The 12,756-nt window shown below is 42.1% G+C and overlaps 1 protein-coding gene across 1 annotated transcript in view; it reads left to right on the top strand.

The window, feature by feature from the left end:
• Window positions 1–12,524, top strand: part of LOC113987752 — a 103,102-nt gene extending 90,578 nt beyond the window's left edge. The window contains exons 7-9 of the mRNA XM_039378035.1: window positions 57–124; window positions 11,820–12,074; window positions 12,201–12,524. Of these exons, the coding sequence (XP_039233969.1) occupies window positions 57–124; window positions 11,820–12,074; window positions 12,201–12,284 (407 nt within the window). The 3' untranslated portion in view covers window positions 12,285–12,524. The remainder of the gene's footprint in view (window positions 1–56; window positions 125–11,819; window positions 12,075–12,200) is intronic.
• Window positions 12,525–12,756: the final 232 nt, after the last annotated feature.

Genomic DNA, 12,756 nt, shown 5'->3' with positions numbered 1-12,756 from the left:
GCACATGCTTTCTCTGGGTTTTTACCACTTGACCATAATACATGAATCCTTTTCAGGTGTGAAACCTCCCTATGCCCACATCTGGTTTTCTATGTACCTCAGTGGGAGTGATATGGGTGCACAGGTAATGGCTTCTTTCACACTAGTTGTCCAGCTTCAATTTACTGTTCCTTTTCCCTTGTACCGGATTGCCTGCTAATGCTGATATAACCTCCTTTTCACTCCCTCTCCTTTCTCAATGTAAATTGACTTGCCACAACCTGCTACTCTCCCAAAATCACAAAGCCTCAGAAGATAATTTGTTGCTGGTGCTGATAGCATCTGCTTATTCTAATGCAGCAGCCAGTCGGGCCGTGCTCGCCTGCAGAGGGGGAGAAAATGACCTTCAGTAGAATCACAAACTTAACAATTCTGAAACAGCATCTCCCTCGGCAGCTGGCTCCTGGTGATCTGAAGTCCATGTTTTCCGGGGGCAGCACTCAAAGCTGTGCAGAGCAGGTCTGCCCTCAGTGAGGCAGAAGGTAACCTAGAGCTTTTTAGAGAGTAAGGAAATATGGGAATACTCACAGTAGAATTGTGGCCTGAAAAAAAGCACTGTGCACCAGATCTTTTCAGGATGCTTGGATTCCTTGTTTTCATACGCATGAAAACTGCTTCTGCTCCTTTGTCCACAAATGTCCAATTAGAGTTCGATGCTGATGCCCCACGGAAGGTCTGATTAGTACATTGTCACTTGGAAAATCAGATAAATAAAGAAAATAATAGAGTTTAAACTAGATAATCCATAGGAGTTCAATTGGTTGACTGGTTGTGATAGAATTGACAATAGTGGCACAAAAAGAGTCTTCTTTGTATCTTGTGAATAAACAGAAGATTAATGTTTTCTCTGGATAGTGGACTAATTTTCACTTCATTGGAACTTGGGGGTATGTTAACAATCAGGTTCTAAAGTTACATATGCAAATCACTGAGATTTTCTGACTCCAAATCCTAGAAGTACAAAGCTGAAGAGCTCCCTAGATCTTTATTTTTGTCTCTAATAAGAAACACAGTGGAAGTTCTAGAGGCTAAATAAATCTAAGTTTAGATCAATATATTAAATAGATTGCTATGATAATTAATAATTAACATTAATTTTAATTCAAGGAAATTCAAGGATATACAAGGAATACATATAGAATGACATACTAAAGAAATATATCACATGAAGAGGCATCTAGTATTGATTTTTGGAAACTAACTTTGGTCAACATCAATGAGATTTAAAAAAAAAAGATCTATCTGCCTGATTATTATACTAATATTGATGTAAGAAGTTCCTATAAGTCTTTAACTTGCTCCCATATATATTCTTTCATAAACTTAAATGATACAGTACCAAATAAGAAATAGCAGATGGATTCCAACTGCTTCAGTTACAGGTTTCAAAGTAGCATTTGTAAATAGATTTAAAGTGTAAACACATCAAATAGCTAAGTTACTAGTGGCATCCATTTGTTACATTGAATTGCTTAATGGTGTGGCAGTGACTGTGAGAAGGGGTGAACTCCACACTGCTGATGTCAGCAGATGACAGAAAGACTAGTTCAGCATATTGGATCTGTTCTAGTTCATTCATTGGATCTCTTGATAGAATGGAAATAGCAAATAATTTTTCTCTTCAGGATGTTACAGGTAAAGGAAATTAAAAATCTGAGATCTGTGTACCAGATGGAATAGACTGAGCTGAGAAACAGGAATCTGGAAAAGGATTGAAGGTTTGAATGCATAATTGGCTGAGTGTCATCTCTCACTCTAGTGCTGTGGCCAAAGGGTCTAAAACAATCCTTGGATCCTTTCTAACGCCTACTTGATATTCCCTGTCTATATACCCAAGGATCACTTTACTGCTGTGTTTGGCATTGGTGCAACTGCTTTGGGAACACTCCATCCAGCTGTGGTACCCACAATTAAAGAAGGATGTTGAAAACCTGGCTGTCTTTCAGAGAGGAGCCACAAGAATGACTGAAGGATTGGCAAACATGCCTTACAGTGCAGTCCATCTCCTTAGTTTACCAAACAACAAGTCAAGAAAAGTTTGGTTTTCAAGTATGCTATATAAGGAATAGAAATTCAGAAACAGAAGCTTCTCTGGGCAATAGTACAGTAAGAACTGGTAGTTAGAAGTTGGACAAGTTCATACTGCATATAAGTCTTCAACATTTAACAGCGGAAACCATTCTTGGAGCAAAAGTCAGGGCTATGGTTTATTCCATCATCTGCAGTAGAGATTGGATGCTTTTCCCATCAGTTGCACTCTGGTTCATACAGGATATTCATTCAAAGCAGCCTTGTTGCTGGCATCCTTTCAGAAATCAAACCTATTAACCTATCTGACCGTGGCTGTCCTCTGGCTCTGCTAATTTATAGATCAGGGTTCTCATTCCGAGTTGTTCATGATCTAGAAACATAACATCCTTCAGATACAAATTCTGCTGTCTGATCCTAAACTTCATTCTGCAGTTTCACTGTGGGATTGGATAGGAAAAGCAAGAATTTGTGGAAAAAATCATATGAGATTTCGATTGATCCTATGAAAAGCTTAGGGACTGGATGTTAATTTTAGAACCATTTCTCCATGTTTATAGTTCCCATATCAGCACACAACCATTGGCAGGGGGCAGGACAGGAGGTTTTGAATGAACAATTAGAGTCAGGCTCCTTTTCTCAAAGGCTCGAAGTCATAGTCTGGCAGAAGGATCCTCCAACATTTGTGAAATGGACAAGGAAGAGGAGGGAAGAGAAGAACCATCTCTCTGGTAGGTGCCAGGTCCTACCCCTGATGTTCCCTCTAACAAAGCCTGACCTTGCAGTTTTGACTACCAGTCAGTCTGTGTGGTGCCCTGTGGCCTTGGCCACTATTCTGCCTACCTCTCTAAAGAGAGATTTTTTTTCGTGGGCAGCAAAAAAACATATTTGCAATGGCACGGCGAGAAATTCTACCTTTCTGCTTCCCACACTATGGCCTGTGTCAAAGAAGCCTGCCTGAAATCTTCCTCTAAAAAACAGAAATGGGCATGGCACATTTCGGTGTTCACTGAATTGAGATTGAATCCAAATATTCTTTGAATGCTAGCAAACCTCAAGTCTGGAGGATGTCTGAGCCTTGGATCTGTGTTCTTGACATTTTAGAAATACTACTTTCTAGCCTACTTCTCTAGGAGCACTCAAACCCCTTCAAATCAAACCAGATCTGTGGCTTTTCCCACTTCACTTCTGGGCTGCTTTGATTTCTGAGCCTTGAGCTTACCCAAGTAGAGGCCACTTTGCTTCCTTCTACAGGAAAGTATTGTCACTAGGATGATCTAAAACAAGGAAATTTTGCTGAAGCCTTGATCTGAAATGTTTTATTTCAAGGGGTTTTTGCTTACTTTCATGTCTATATGCTTTCTCCAGAAGCACCTTTGTAAGACACAGATTGTGTAAGACACAATCTGCTATGATTGAAGCTGACTCTCTACTCTTAGTTTTCACCACCTTTTAAAGTCCAAATCCTGGAGCTTTGCAGTGCAGTAAGGAAATGTTTTTTACCAACCTAAGGTGCATATGAATGTGGTAGATAGAGATGTAGTTCATCTGAAGGTATTTGCTATCGTGACTGTGAAGTGATATGAATATTTTAGTTGTCAGCAGTTTATAGGCATTCAAAATAGGTTGTGTGATGATTACATTTGATATATTTGTGGAGTAACAGTAGAAATATCATTAATAATACCTTTTAAGATATATCCTGTTTTTTAAAGAAGTGACTTTAATTTGGATCAGTTGGAGACCTCTGGAACAACTTAAAGATAAAACTGGAAAGATATTTTCCCTTCTTCAATATACTGTCAATATTGGGTCTCCTTAGTCAAGCAAAAGGTTGCTGTTGAAAATAACTTTGTGAAGATACAATCAAAGCAAAAGTAATACTGAAATACATCATGTTAATTCTTACAAGACAAGTATTCTTTCTGGAGCTATTCTGAAGGGCATTTCAGCAGGAACAAGAAGATTAGGTGATGAAGAATAAAAAAATTGTTTCTGTTTTCTTGACATTACAAGGTTTGGTTTTTTGTAAAATAAATATATTGACTGATGAAGGTCCTGATTTTATAAATGTCAGAATAAAGTGATGTGTTAACTTGGGATTTCCAGATTTTCCAAAACCCGATACCTTTCATACTTGTATTTCTCTAGGTTTTCTGAAAAAAACAGATGAATGAGACTGCATGTGTTCTCTGGGATAATGTGTCTGTCAGGACCCCTATATTCTCCCTCAAAAGAGGCCCTGCATGGTAGATGTTACCTCTTCACCCAAAGTCTCTTTGCATGTGAGCCTTCCAGCTCTAAGCTATTATGTTTGTGTTCAGAGAGAAAAGGGTGAATCATCGTCTTAATTAAGGTCAGTGTGTGATACCTCTGTTATTCTTCCAGCTATTCTCAGCTGGTGAATAAAGAGTTAAAAATAGGATATAGACTGTCCTCTTCTGTACTTTTTACTGATAGCCCAGTTTACAGAAAGGTTCTATAAACATTCTCAGTGATAGTGTGTTTTGATTAATATTCACATATCTATCCAGGCTTTTTTCTTTTAAAGGCTAAGTTGAATGCAGACTGCAAAATCAATTGAATTGTGTTTGTCCAGTTCACCATTGGGAAGTTAGACCTTCGGTCACACTGGAATTTTTTTCAACCTAACTCTCAGTTGATCAATCTTCATATTTTTAGTAGGTTTGTGTTTCAAGCACATCAGTAGAAATAAATCAAATCCATTTCTCAGACTCCAACTAGAACAGCAGTTGAAAGTCAGGGTCAGGAACTTAAAAGAGAGAGGAAAGAGGGAACTGGGTTCCGCATCAGTGCAGCATTTTCTCCTGATAACTTGTATAAGTTTCATTGCAGGCCCCAAGGGAAAGAATTTTCTACTTGGCCTACAGGAGGGAGTGTTCAAGTGTTGGGAGAGGCAGGGTGAGAAAGCAGCTATGTTGCTTAGTTAGTTGTTCTTAGAAAAGCTTCACTGGCAAACTAGCACAATAATTTTGCAAAAGAAAAAAGTCTTGCCCAAGAAGGGGAATTTTGCTGACAAGGTGTTAAGAGAAGAAATATCTGCTTTTATTTCATTCTGTTCTCTAAAGGGATTTAGCATTTTGCTGTGTAGCTCTTTCGTACCAAACTAACTTTCAAAGTAAATCCAGTTCCTCTGCCAACACACTTTTTAAAGGTGCAACACAGCTCTATTTTCAGAATTGCATCTTGTTTGAAATATGTTGAATTTGTTGGGTTTTTTTCTGGCTTAAAGTGAGAGGCTGGGCTTTGGGATCTGTAAAAATAGTAAAAAAAATCTGTAAAAAATCTGTAAAAAAACATGGTTGACTCCTGTAGGAGGACAGAAGTTTCTAACATCATGTTGTGTGTGGCGTCCTCCAGGATCAGAAGAGAGAACTCAGGCTCCTTAATGCTGCTTGGAGGCTGATCTCTGCCCTCCTCCCTCCATACCAGAGCCACAGTCAGTGGACAACACTGGGCACCACATAGTCTTCCTTCTAGTGCTCCAACTGGATCACTGGCATCAGCTTTTTGAGGTATATTATGGCAGTGCTAAAAAGTAGTGTTATAGGATTACCAGAGTGCTTGGATTCAGCTTGTTGGTGTGACCTTTTAGTAGGTTTGGAATGGGAACAGAAAATGGTTTTGATCCATATTTATCCTGGATTCTCTGTCACCCTTCAGAGGCTGTCCTGCAGATGTATCTTTTTCACAAAGTGGGGAGAAAGAGTGAAGGAGAAGGGTGGTTTTTTGTATTTAACTTGTATCAGCGTAGAAGCACTTACAGTTAGTCTCTCATCAAGGTACACTAAATAGGGACGCCTCACAAGTCAATGTAAGGGCTGTTTTTTATGACCTGAATGCAAAACCTGCATTAGTTTCAACCTGCTTCTGGTAACATGTGTCTAATGCTAAATTATGTCTTTCATGTGGTTTGTGTATTATGCACTAACCTCAGATTGCTTTCATGTGTTCAACTTTCAGGAGTTCAAGAGTTTTGCAGGAAGAGCAGCAAAATGTGTTTTTGTCAATCTCTTTAGTTTTTGGGCCAAGCTGGGTTTCTAATGGGCAGTTGGAACAGCAGTGACTGCCTGGAACAGCAGGCGTAAGCAGCCTGCATGGTGCAGGCATGTGTGAGTGCATGAGCATGGGAGGGGACTACCAGGGATCCTGTTTGAGAAGAACTGTAATGGCACAGGTCAAAGGCTAGAACAACCCAGTGACAAGCAGACCAGGATGGATTGGGAAGGAGCACTACAGAGTCCTTATTTTCTTCAGCAGCTGTGTTTCTAGAGATTTAGATGTGAGGATAGACCTCTCAATGGTTCATGCTGAGCAACGCTGTGTCACAATAGGGGACTGCTCTAGAGCTGCTGGGCTCACTTCTTTCTCTCTGAGCCTGATTTTTAACCTAACACTAGTTTTGGATTCCTTGGGAAATGTTTGGGATGAGTGACCTCCCCCCTCCCCCGGCTGGTTATAGGGTTAGTACCAGCACAGCAATAGTCATGGAAACTTTTAGTCACGGAGACTTTGTGCTTGTTGTGGAGTGTGGATTTCCTAATCTCCTGCCTTTAAAGCCAAGTATCCACAGTCCCTGATTCTACCTGGGCCCATAGTGGTCTTCCAGAAACTACCCATGAGAAGGGTGAAGTGAGCAGTTACAGGGCGTTGTATTAATGCACATGGGGAGGCAAGAGCAAGGAGACTGTGCTGTGGTGGGGCAGTGCAGGGGTTACAGCAAGGCTGGGGAGAGGAGCAGAGATGCACCAGCATGCTGGGGCTGCGTGCTGGGAATGCTTCTCCCAGACTGCCCCTGTCCAAGGGCTGTCACTTGCTATGGATGCCATAGCGTGGGCTGGTAGTCAGTGTCTTCTTTATGGGCTGTCTCCCTTTTTCTCTGCACAAAACAGGCGTCCAAGGAGCAAGGCAGCAGGAATCCCCAAACATCCCCACTTGCAGCACCTGCTTTGCTCCTCCACGCCACAAGCCCTCCCTGGAGGAAGAGGTGGGACAGCTCCTTCTGTCTCTTCCTGAGTGGGATGATCTCAACATGAGTCACTTGCAGCAGAATACGGACCCTGTTTCTTTGGAAACAGCACCCAACTAGCAGCTGCACAGCTCAGCACAGCTCTGACGCAGCTTCTGGAATAGGGCAGGGCACCTTCTGAACTGAAGCATCCAAGGGCAAGGCTTGAGCATGCTCTAATTTTGTAAATGGTCTTGGCTGACAATGGGATGTGATGACCAGAAGAGGGTGGAGATACTGTGGATCCATTTCCCTTGTTCTTGGTGTCCTCAAACTGTTGGCTTCTGAGCCTATAGGGAAAGCCACAGGAGCAGTGAGCTCTCTACTAGAGATATTAGCTGTAACACAAAGGGAGATCTTGCTTCATTGATCACTTAATGATCTTGCCTTGTGTCTCAGTAGAGTTTCTCAGTGGCTGAGGGTTATTCCTGGAATGTTCATATCAGTCCCAGCCATTTTGCTGTGGGAAGCTGCCTTGCTCCTACTTGAGTCTTCTTCTATGTTCTTAATTTTAAATGTATCTCATGAGATTCTCAAACATCTCCTAGGCCACCACCTTCTGTTCCTTGCAGAGTGGTCCACCCTTCCCTTGAGTTGCTGGAAAACACTGCCCCAAAGCCATTTGCTTGGGCTGAGTGACATGCTGGGCAGTTAATGAACCGGCACAGCTGTGTTGAAGCATCCCAGCAATGAATACAGGCTAAAATAGAAGCCACAAGCAGGAAGCATGCAAACCCTGCTTGTGCCAGAGATGAAATCCAGGGAATGCTGGGCTGGATTGCTGGCTTTTCACGCCTCTCACTAAATAAATCCTAGTCTGCAGTCCACCCATCAGCTCCGTCCGAGTTGGTGGCTTCTTAAAAGCTTTATGGAGGCATTTCCATTGGGGCACCTTCCAGTAACAACAGAAACCCTCATGCATCACCTTGAAGGTAGACATATGTAATTAGGCTGGTTTTTTGGAAAGTTGGTTTGCTACAGGCAGATGGCTCATCACAGAGTTTAAATGGCCAGCTTGCCCAGTTTTTAACCTCAGAAAGATTCTGTTACAGTTAATCCTTTCCTGATGGTCCCTGCACCCTGTTCCAAGTAACTTAAATGATACAGCTTAAGTCTATTTAAAAGGAGGGGTGGAGTACTTGTTCCACTTATTCCAGCAAGGGAACAAACCCAGGACAGTCAAAAAGTTTCGACTAAGATTGGATAATACTCTAAATATGAAGATATTTGGTTTGTTTAATGATCCAAATGTGGCAAATGGAGGAAAATTGTGTAGTTTTAATCAATGTTTTTGCAATGTAGAAGTAGGAGTTACTATGTAGCCAGTTCTCATAACTTTATCCTGCATTTTGCAGTGGTGTTATTTCAAAAAAATGTTATAATCTAAGAAATTCAGTTCTCATAAAAAACAACCAATCAAACAAAAAGCCCCAAACAACCCTGTGTTTCCAGCCTTTATTCTTATGTGGAATATGACCCCAAAGTAAAACAAACATACCTCACCAAACCTTATGGTTCCTGAGTCAACCCCTGTACACTCATATTCCATTCTGCATTTGACTTTTTTGTTGCTGGCATTTCTGCAGTTATAAGTCAAGGGATGCCTTGAAGCAACGATTTGATCTTCCTTGCCTGGGCTTGCCCCACAAAAGCCTATTGGTAATAAATATTTCCCCAAGTGACTCGGGTGTAAGTAATGGCATTCTTTGCCCAAAGATCACCCCCAAAAAATCACTTTCTGTTCTCGGTTGGAAAGAGCTGTTGGGAAGAAAGGTGCAAATGATTCTTTCCTCTGCTCTTAATGTCAGATACAGTTCACCTGGACACCAAGAACCAGATAGACCTAGCAGGATCCAAGCAATCTCTAGTTCCTGATGTCTAACCTGTTTTTCTGGTGAAGCCCATGTCTGAGACTGTGTTTAAACCACCCTCTCGTCCCCCTCCTATAAGGAAGTACATGGTGCCTTTCCCTCTTTTGACCCGGCAGCCCAGGCCAGCTGTGCACAGTTATGCATCATCCCAGGCGCAGCAAGTCCAAGCTCACTCTTTCTAAGCAAGGACTGATGCCTTGGGCCTGAGCCTGGCCAGCAGCCACCAATACAGAGAGCTGTGAAGGTCATCTGCACTTAAGGCCTCCATGGCTTGGATCCCTGATTTCACCAGCGCCATAGCTCCAGCATTGAACTGGAGAGGCTTCCATGGAGACAATACTGCAGGGTAAGCCCAGGCACTCCCTCCTTCACTGCCCATGGAAGGTGAGCGTCACTGATAATCCTATGAGGAAAGAATGAGTCTTCTTTTCTAGGACTCCTTTTTTCTTCCTTCTTTTGTTTGCAAATATAAGTAGTAGAGTGTGGGAGGACTTGGAAATGTACTGCTTCGTCTGTATTTTTAACTAAGTGCTTTGTATTTTAGGCTTCCCTGTAAAATATGATAGATTTCTTCAATAATAATTACAGTGGGAAAAAAAAGCTTTATCCAAGTTGCATAAGACTAGCTTTATCCAGGCATGTGGTTTTATAAGAGCTTAAATGTGATTATCTAGGAAAGACCACAAGCTTTTGTTTAGTGATAAGAAGGGTCAAAAAAAATTAAAGGAAACCCAAACCATAAACCCCTCTCTGAACGGTATATTGTTCCACCACAGTACACTAGTGATTCTCACTGGAATCAGTGTGTGGTTCTCTTATCTTGTGGTCGGAAGATAGACAGTCCCTGGGGAAAGCAGTAAACTACCTGAGTCTTTGAGTCAAGGGATGGAAAACAAGGAGTGTGATTTTCAGAATCTCTGTCCATAATCCATCCTTAAATGTTCCCATAGCTCTGTGCAGTTTGAATTCCCTTAATTGCATGATGGCTTTACAGTTTAACATTTCAGATATAATTACCTCTATTATCGAAAACAAAGAAGACACGTGCCAGTCTGAAAGAGTAAAGACATAGCCTCGAGGAAAGGGATTAGTTCATCCTGTCTTTTCCCCTCACATGCACATGCAGATATTTCTGTGCAAGTCCCTGTATACCTACTTGTCAGTGCATTCCTTGTCCCTTGACTTCAGGGCTGCTCTTTCTTCATGCCTCTGGGAAGGCTCCCAGTGGCTGAAAATTCCTTTGATTGATTAAGTTCATAGTCATCATAATAGGCTCAGGTACCAAAAGGGGTCCAGGTGTTTGAACTTTGATATATGTGGCAAGACTAAAATAAACTGTTTAACAGTGCTTCCCATGATCCAGACAACTGGGAACCTACTGGGCATTAGACAAGAGCACCAGGGCGCTCGGTGAAATCACTGTACCTGGTTCATAGAGTGTAGAGTTCTTCACATGAATGAAGACTGTGTGAGACACTAAATCTCATTCATTAAATCCTCTCTTTGGAGTCCCTTTTGCATTTAGGACAGGCAACTTGTCTGCAGCATCTTCCAGACCTCACTTGTTCTCTCACCGGAAATATCTTCAGAGTTACTACTGCAACCTGGCTGTTCAAGGAATTGACTACAAAGAGATGTAGGACTGGACTCCAAATTTCTGTTTGCATTTAGACATCCTTATGAAAACTATTCACTGGCTATTATTTAATCCCAAACTATTTCTGTCCACTCCCATATATAAACATGATGATTGATGCCCTTTCCTACGAGTGGACATCACTAGGATTGGACCATTAGTAGTGAAAAATAATTTAAAAAAAAAAAGTAAAAGAGACTATGGTGTCTTGGAATGTGTTAGATGCAGATTTGAGGCTTTCTTAACTCCTTTTAAGTTGAGCAGTGCTGGTACAACTGAGCGATATTGAGACAAAGGGCAGTGAACTGTGTTTGCGTGTCTGTGTATATGTGTATGTAGACACATAGTCAGCTTTGGAGAATGACACTGGAGAATTAGATCCATTATAGCAGGGTGGTGGCATTTCTCATATCAGCCTCATTCATCTCTCTGTGCCCTGTGCCAGGAACAAAAGGTTGTGATGATGTTCAGTGTCACACAAGCAGCTACCTGATGGTCCTGTTGTGTACACACTGTGGATGTTGCCCTGGAGACCATGCAACAGCAAGGGCAGTGTGCCTGTGTTCATCCAGATGCTGAGAGTTGCTTGGAGAAGCCCATCCATCAGGCTGGTTAATTGAGAGCACCAGCCCTCTGTACTGTGTGGCTCCTTGCTGTCTCTGCAGAGCTCCAAGAGGGGAACAGCAGTTACCAAAACACACCAAGAGCAGAGAAGAGCTGCGGTTTGGGCACTGGTTTTTGCAAGCAGCCACATGTGGCTGTGCAAGACATCCAGGAGTGAGGTCACTAAATCCCCATAGGAATCTGGACTTCTTTTGCCTCTTTGTAGCCCCCTACCCTGCTTACCAAGGTGGTATCAGAGGGCTACCTTGGTACAGCATGTGGTTCTCCAATGGGGATTCATCCCACCGAATGTGGACACGGCAACGCCTACACTTAAGCTGTCTAGACACCCCTTCTAACAAGTAAGAGGTGTGCCTAGGGCCTGAGTCACTTTAACCTGACAGCCCAAACAAGCCTGGCTAATCTCCCCTAAAAATATGCCTGTTTTTTTCCACCAACTATGACATGAGCCCAAAGTGCTCAGGCTGGATGGAGATACCTGCACTATAAGGCAAACTGAATCCCTCTCCCTGTTTTTGTGTTGGCTGTGGTCATGTAAGCATCAACAGATGAGAAAGCTGATTTGTTCTGTACTTGTCTCCATGTCTTACAGGTCTTCTGCTTGAGAAAGGAACAACCAGCTATCAAGGCAGTGCCCCACTTTGAATTTTTGTATCTCCTTCTTTGTCTTATGAACTATACACCTGGAGATGTGTCTCAATGGTCAGTGCAACCAGCTGGGCACAGTGCTGAGCAAAGGCTGCATCTCCTCTGTCTAGGATGTCAGACCCTACTAAGAGCTACCATCAGTACACACAAAGTCCCCAGATATCTTGGTGTCTCCATAATACAATGTATTGAGCTGGGGGTAAGTTGGGTCCCTTAACAAAGAAAAGCCCACAGAACCAGGCTTCACAGAGGGGAATTTTTAAGTGATTTTTAAGTGTGTGGCCAGGGGCCTGCTAGATGTTCTCCAGCTCTGTTCTGCTTCCAGATCCTGGTGATAGACACGGCATTCAGTAGAAACTCTACCAGCCAGTCCATCCAGGGCATGGATGCAAGAATTCATCAAGGATGAGGAGCTGGCTTTAGACAGTATGTTTGCACCCATCTGAAACCTGTCCACTGTCTGAGATATTAAGTCATTTTCTGAGCTTCTCATTATTGCTTTGTGCTCTTTCTCCATTGTGTTTGTATAAAGCATAAGCCTTTGGGGTAGAACTTTTCTGCCTTTGACACTCCCAACTCATTCTTGCAAACATATATTTGTTGTTGTTGTTGTTGTTGAGTAACCAGTAATAAATAATGTTTTGGTCAAGACTCTTGCAATGTGTAGCTGAACCTCAAAGTGTCTCTGAGTTGTCTGTACGATGACTACCAGTGCTCCTGATTTAGGATTGAGTGAAGCATGGTGAAGGCATCTTAGGATATCTTTGAGTGAAACCAAAAAAACCAAAAATTTGTGCTGTATTGTATTGAGGGGGATGTAACATTCCCTACCAGAAATCCTGAGCACATGGATGTAGACAAATAATAAAGTTCTAAACAGA

The sequence above is a fragment of the Pipra filicauda genome, unplaced genomic scaffold (genome assembly GCF_003945595.2).
Source record: "Pipra filicauda isolate LSUMZ 115617 unplaced genomic scaffold, ASM394559v2 scaffold98_size3848907_pilon, whole genome shotgun sequence".
In the NCBI taxonomy this organism is placed as follows: domain Eukaryota; kingdom Metazoa; phylum Chordata; class Aves; order Passeriformes; family Pipridae; genus Pipra; species Pipra filicauda.
Note: the sequence above shows the minus strand (reverse complement) of the source record. Positions and strands in the feature narration are given on the sequence as shown.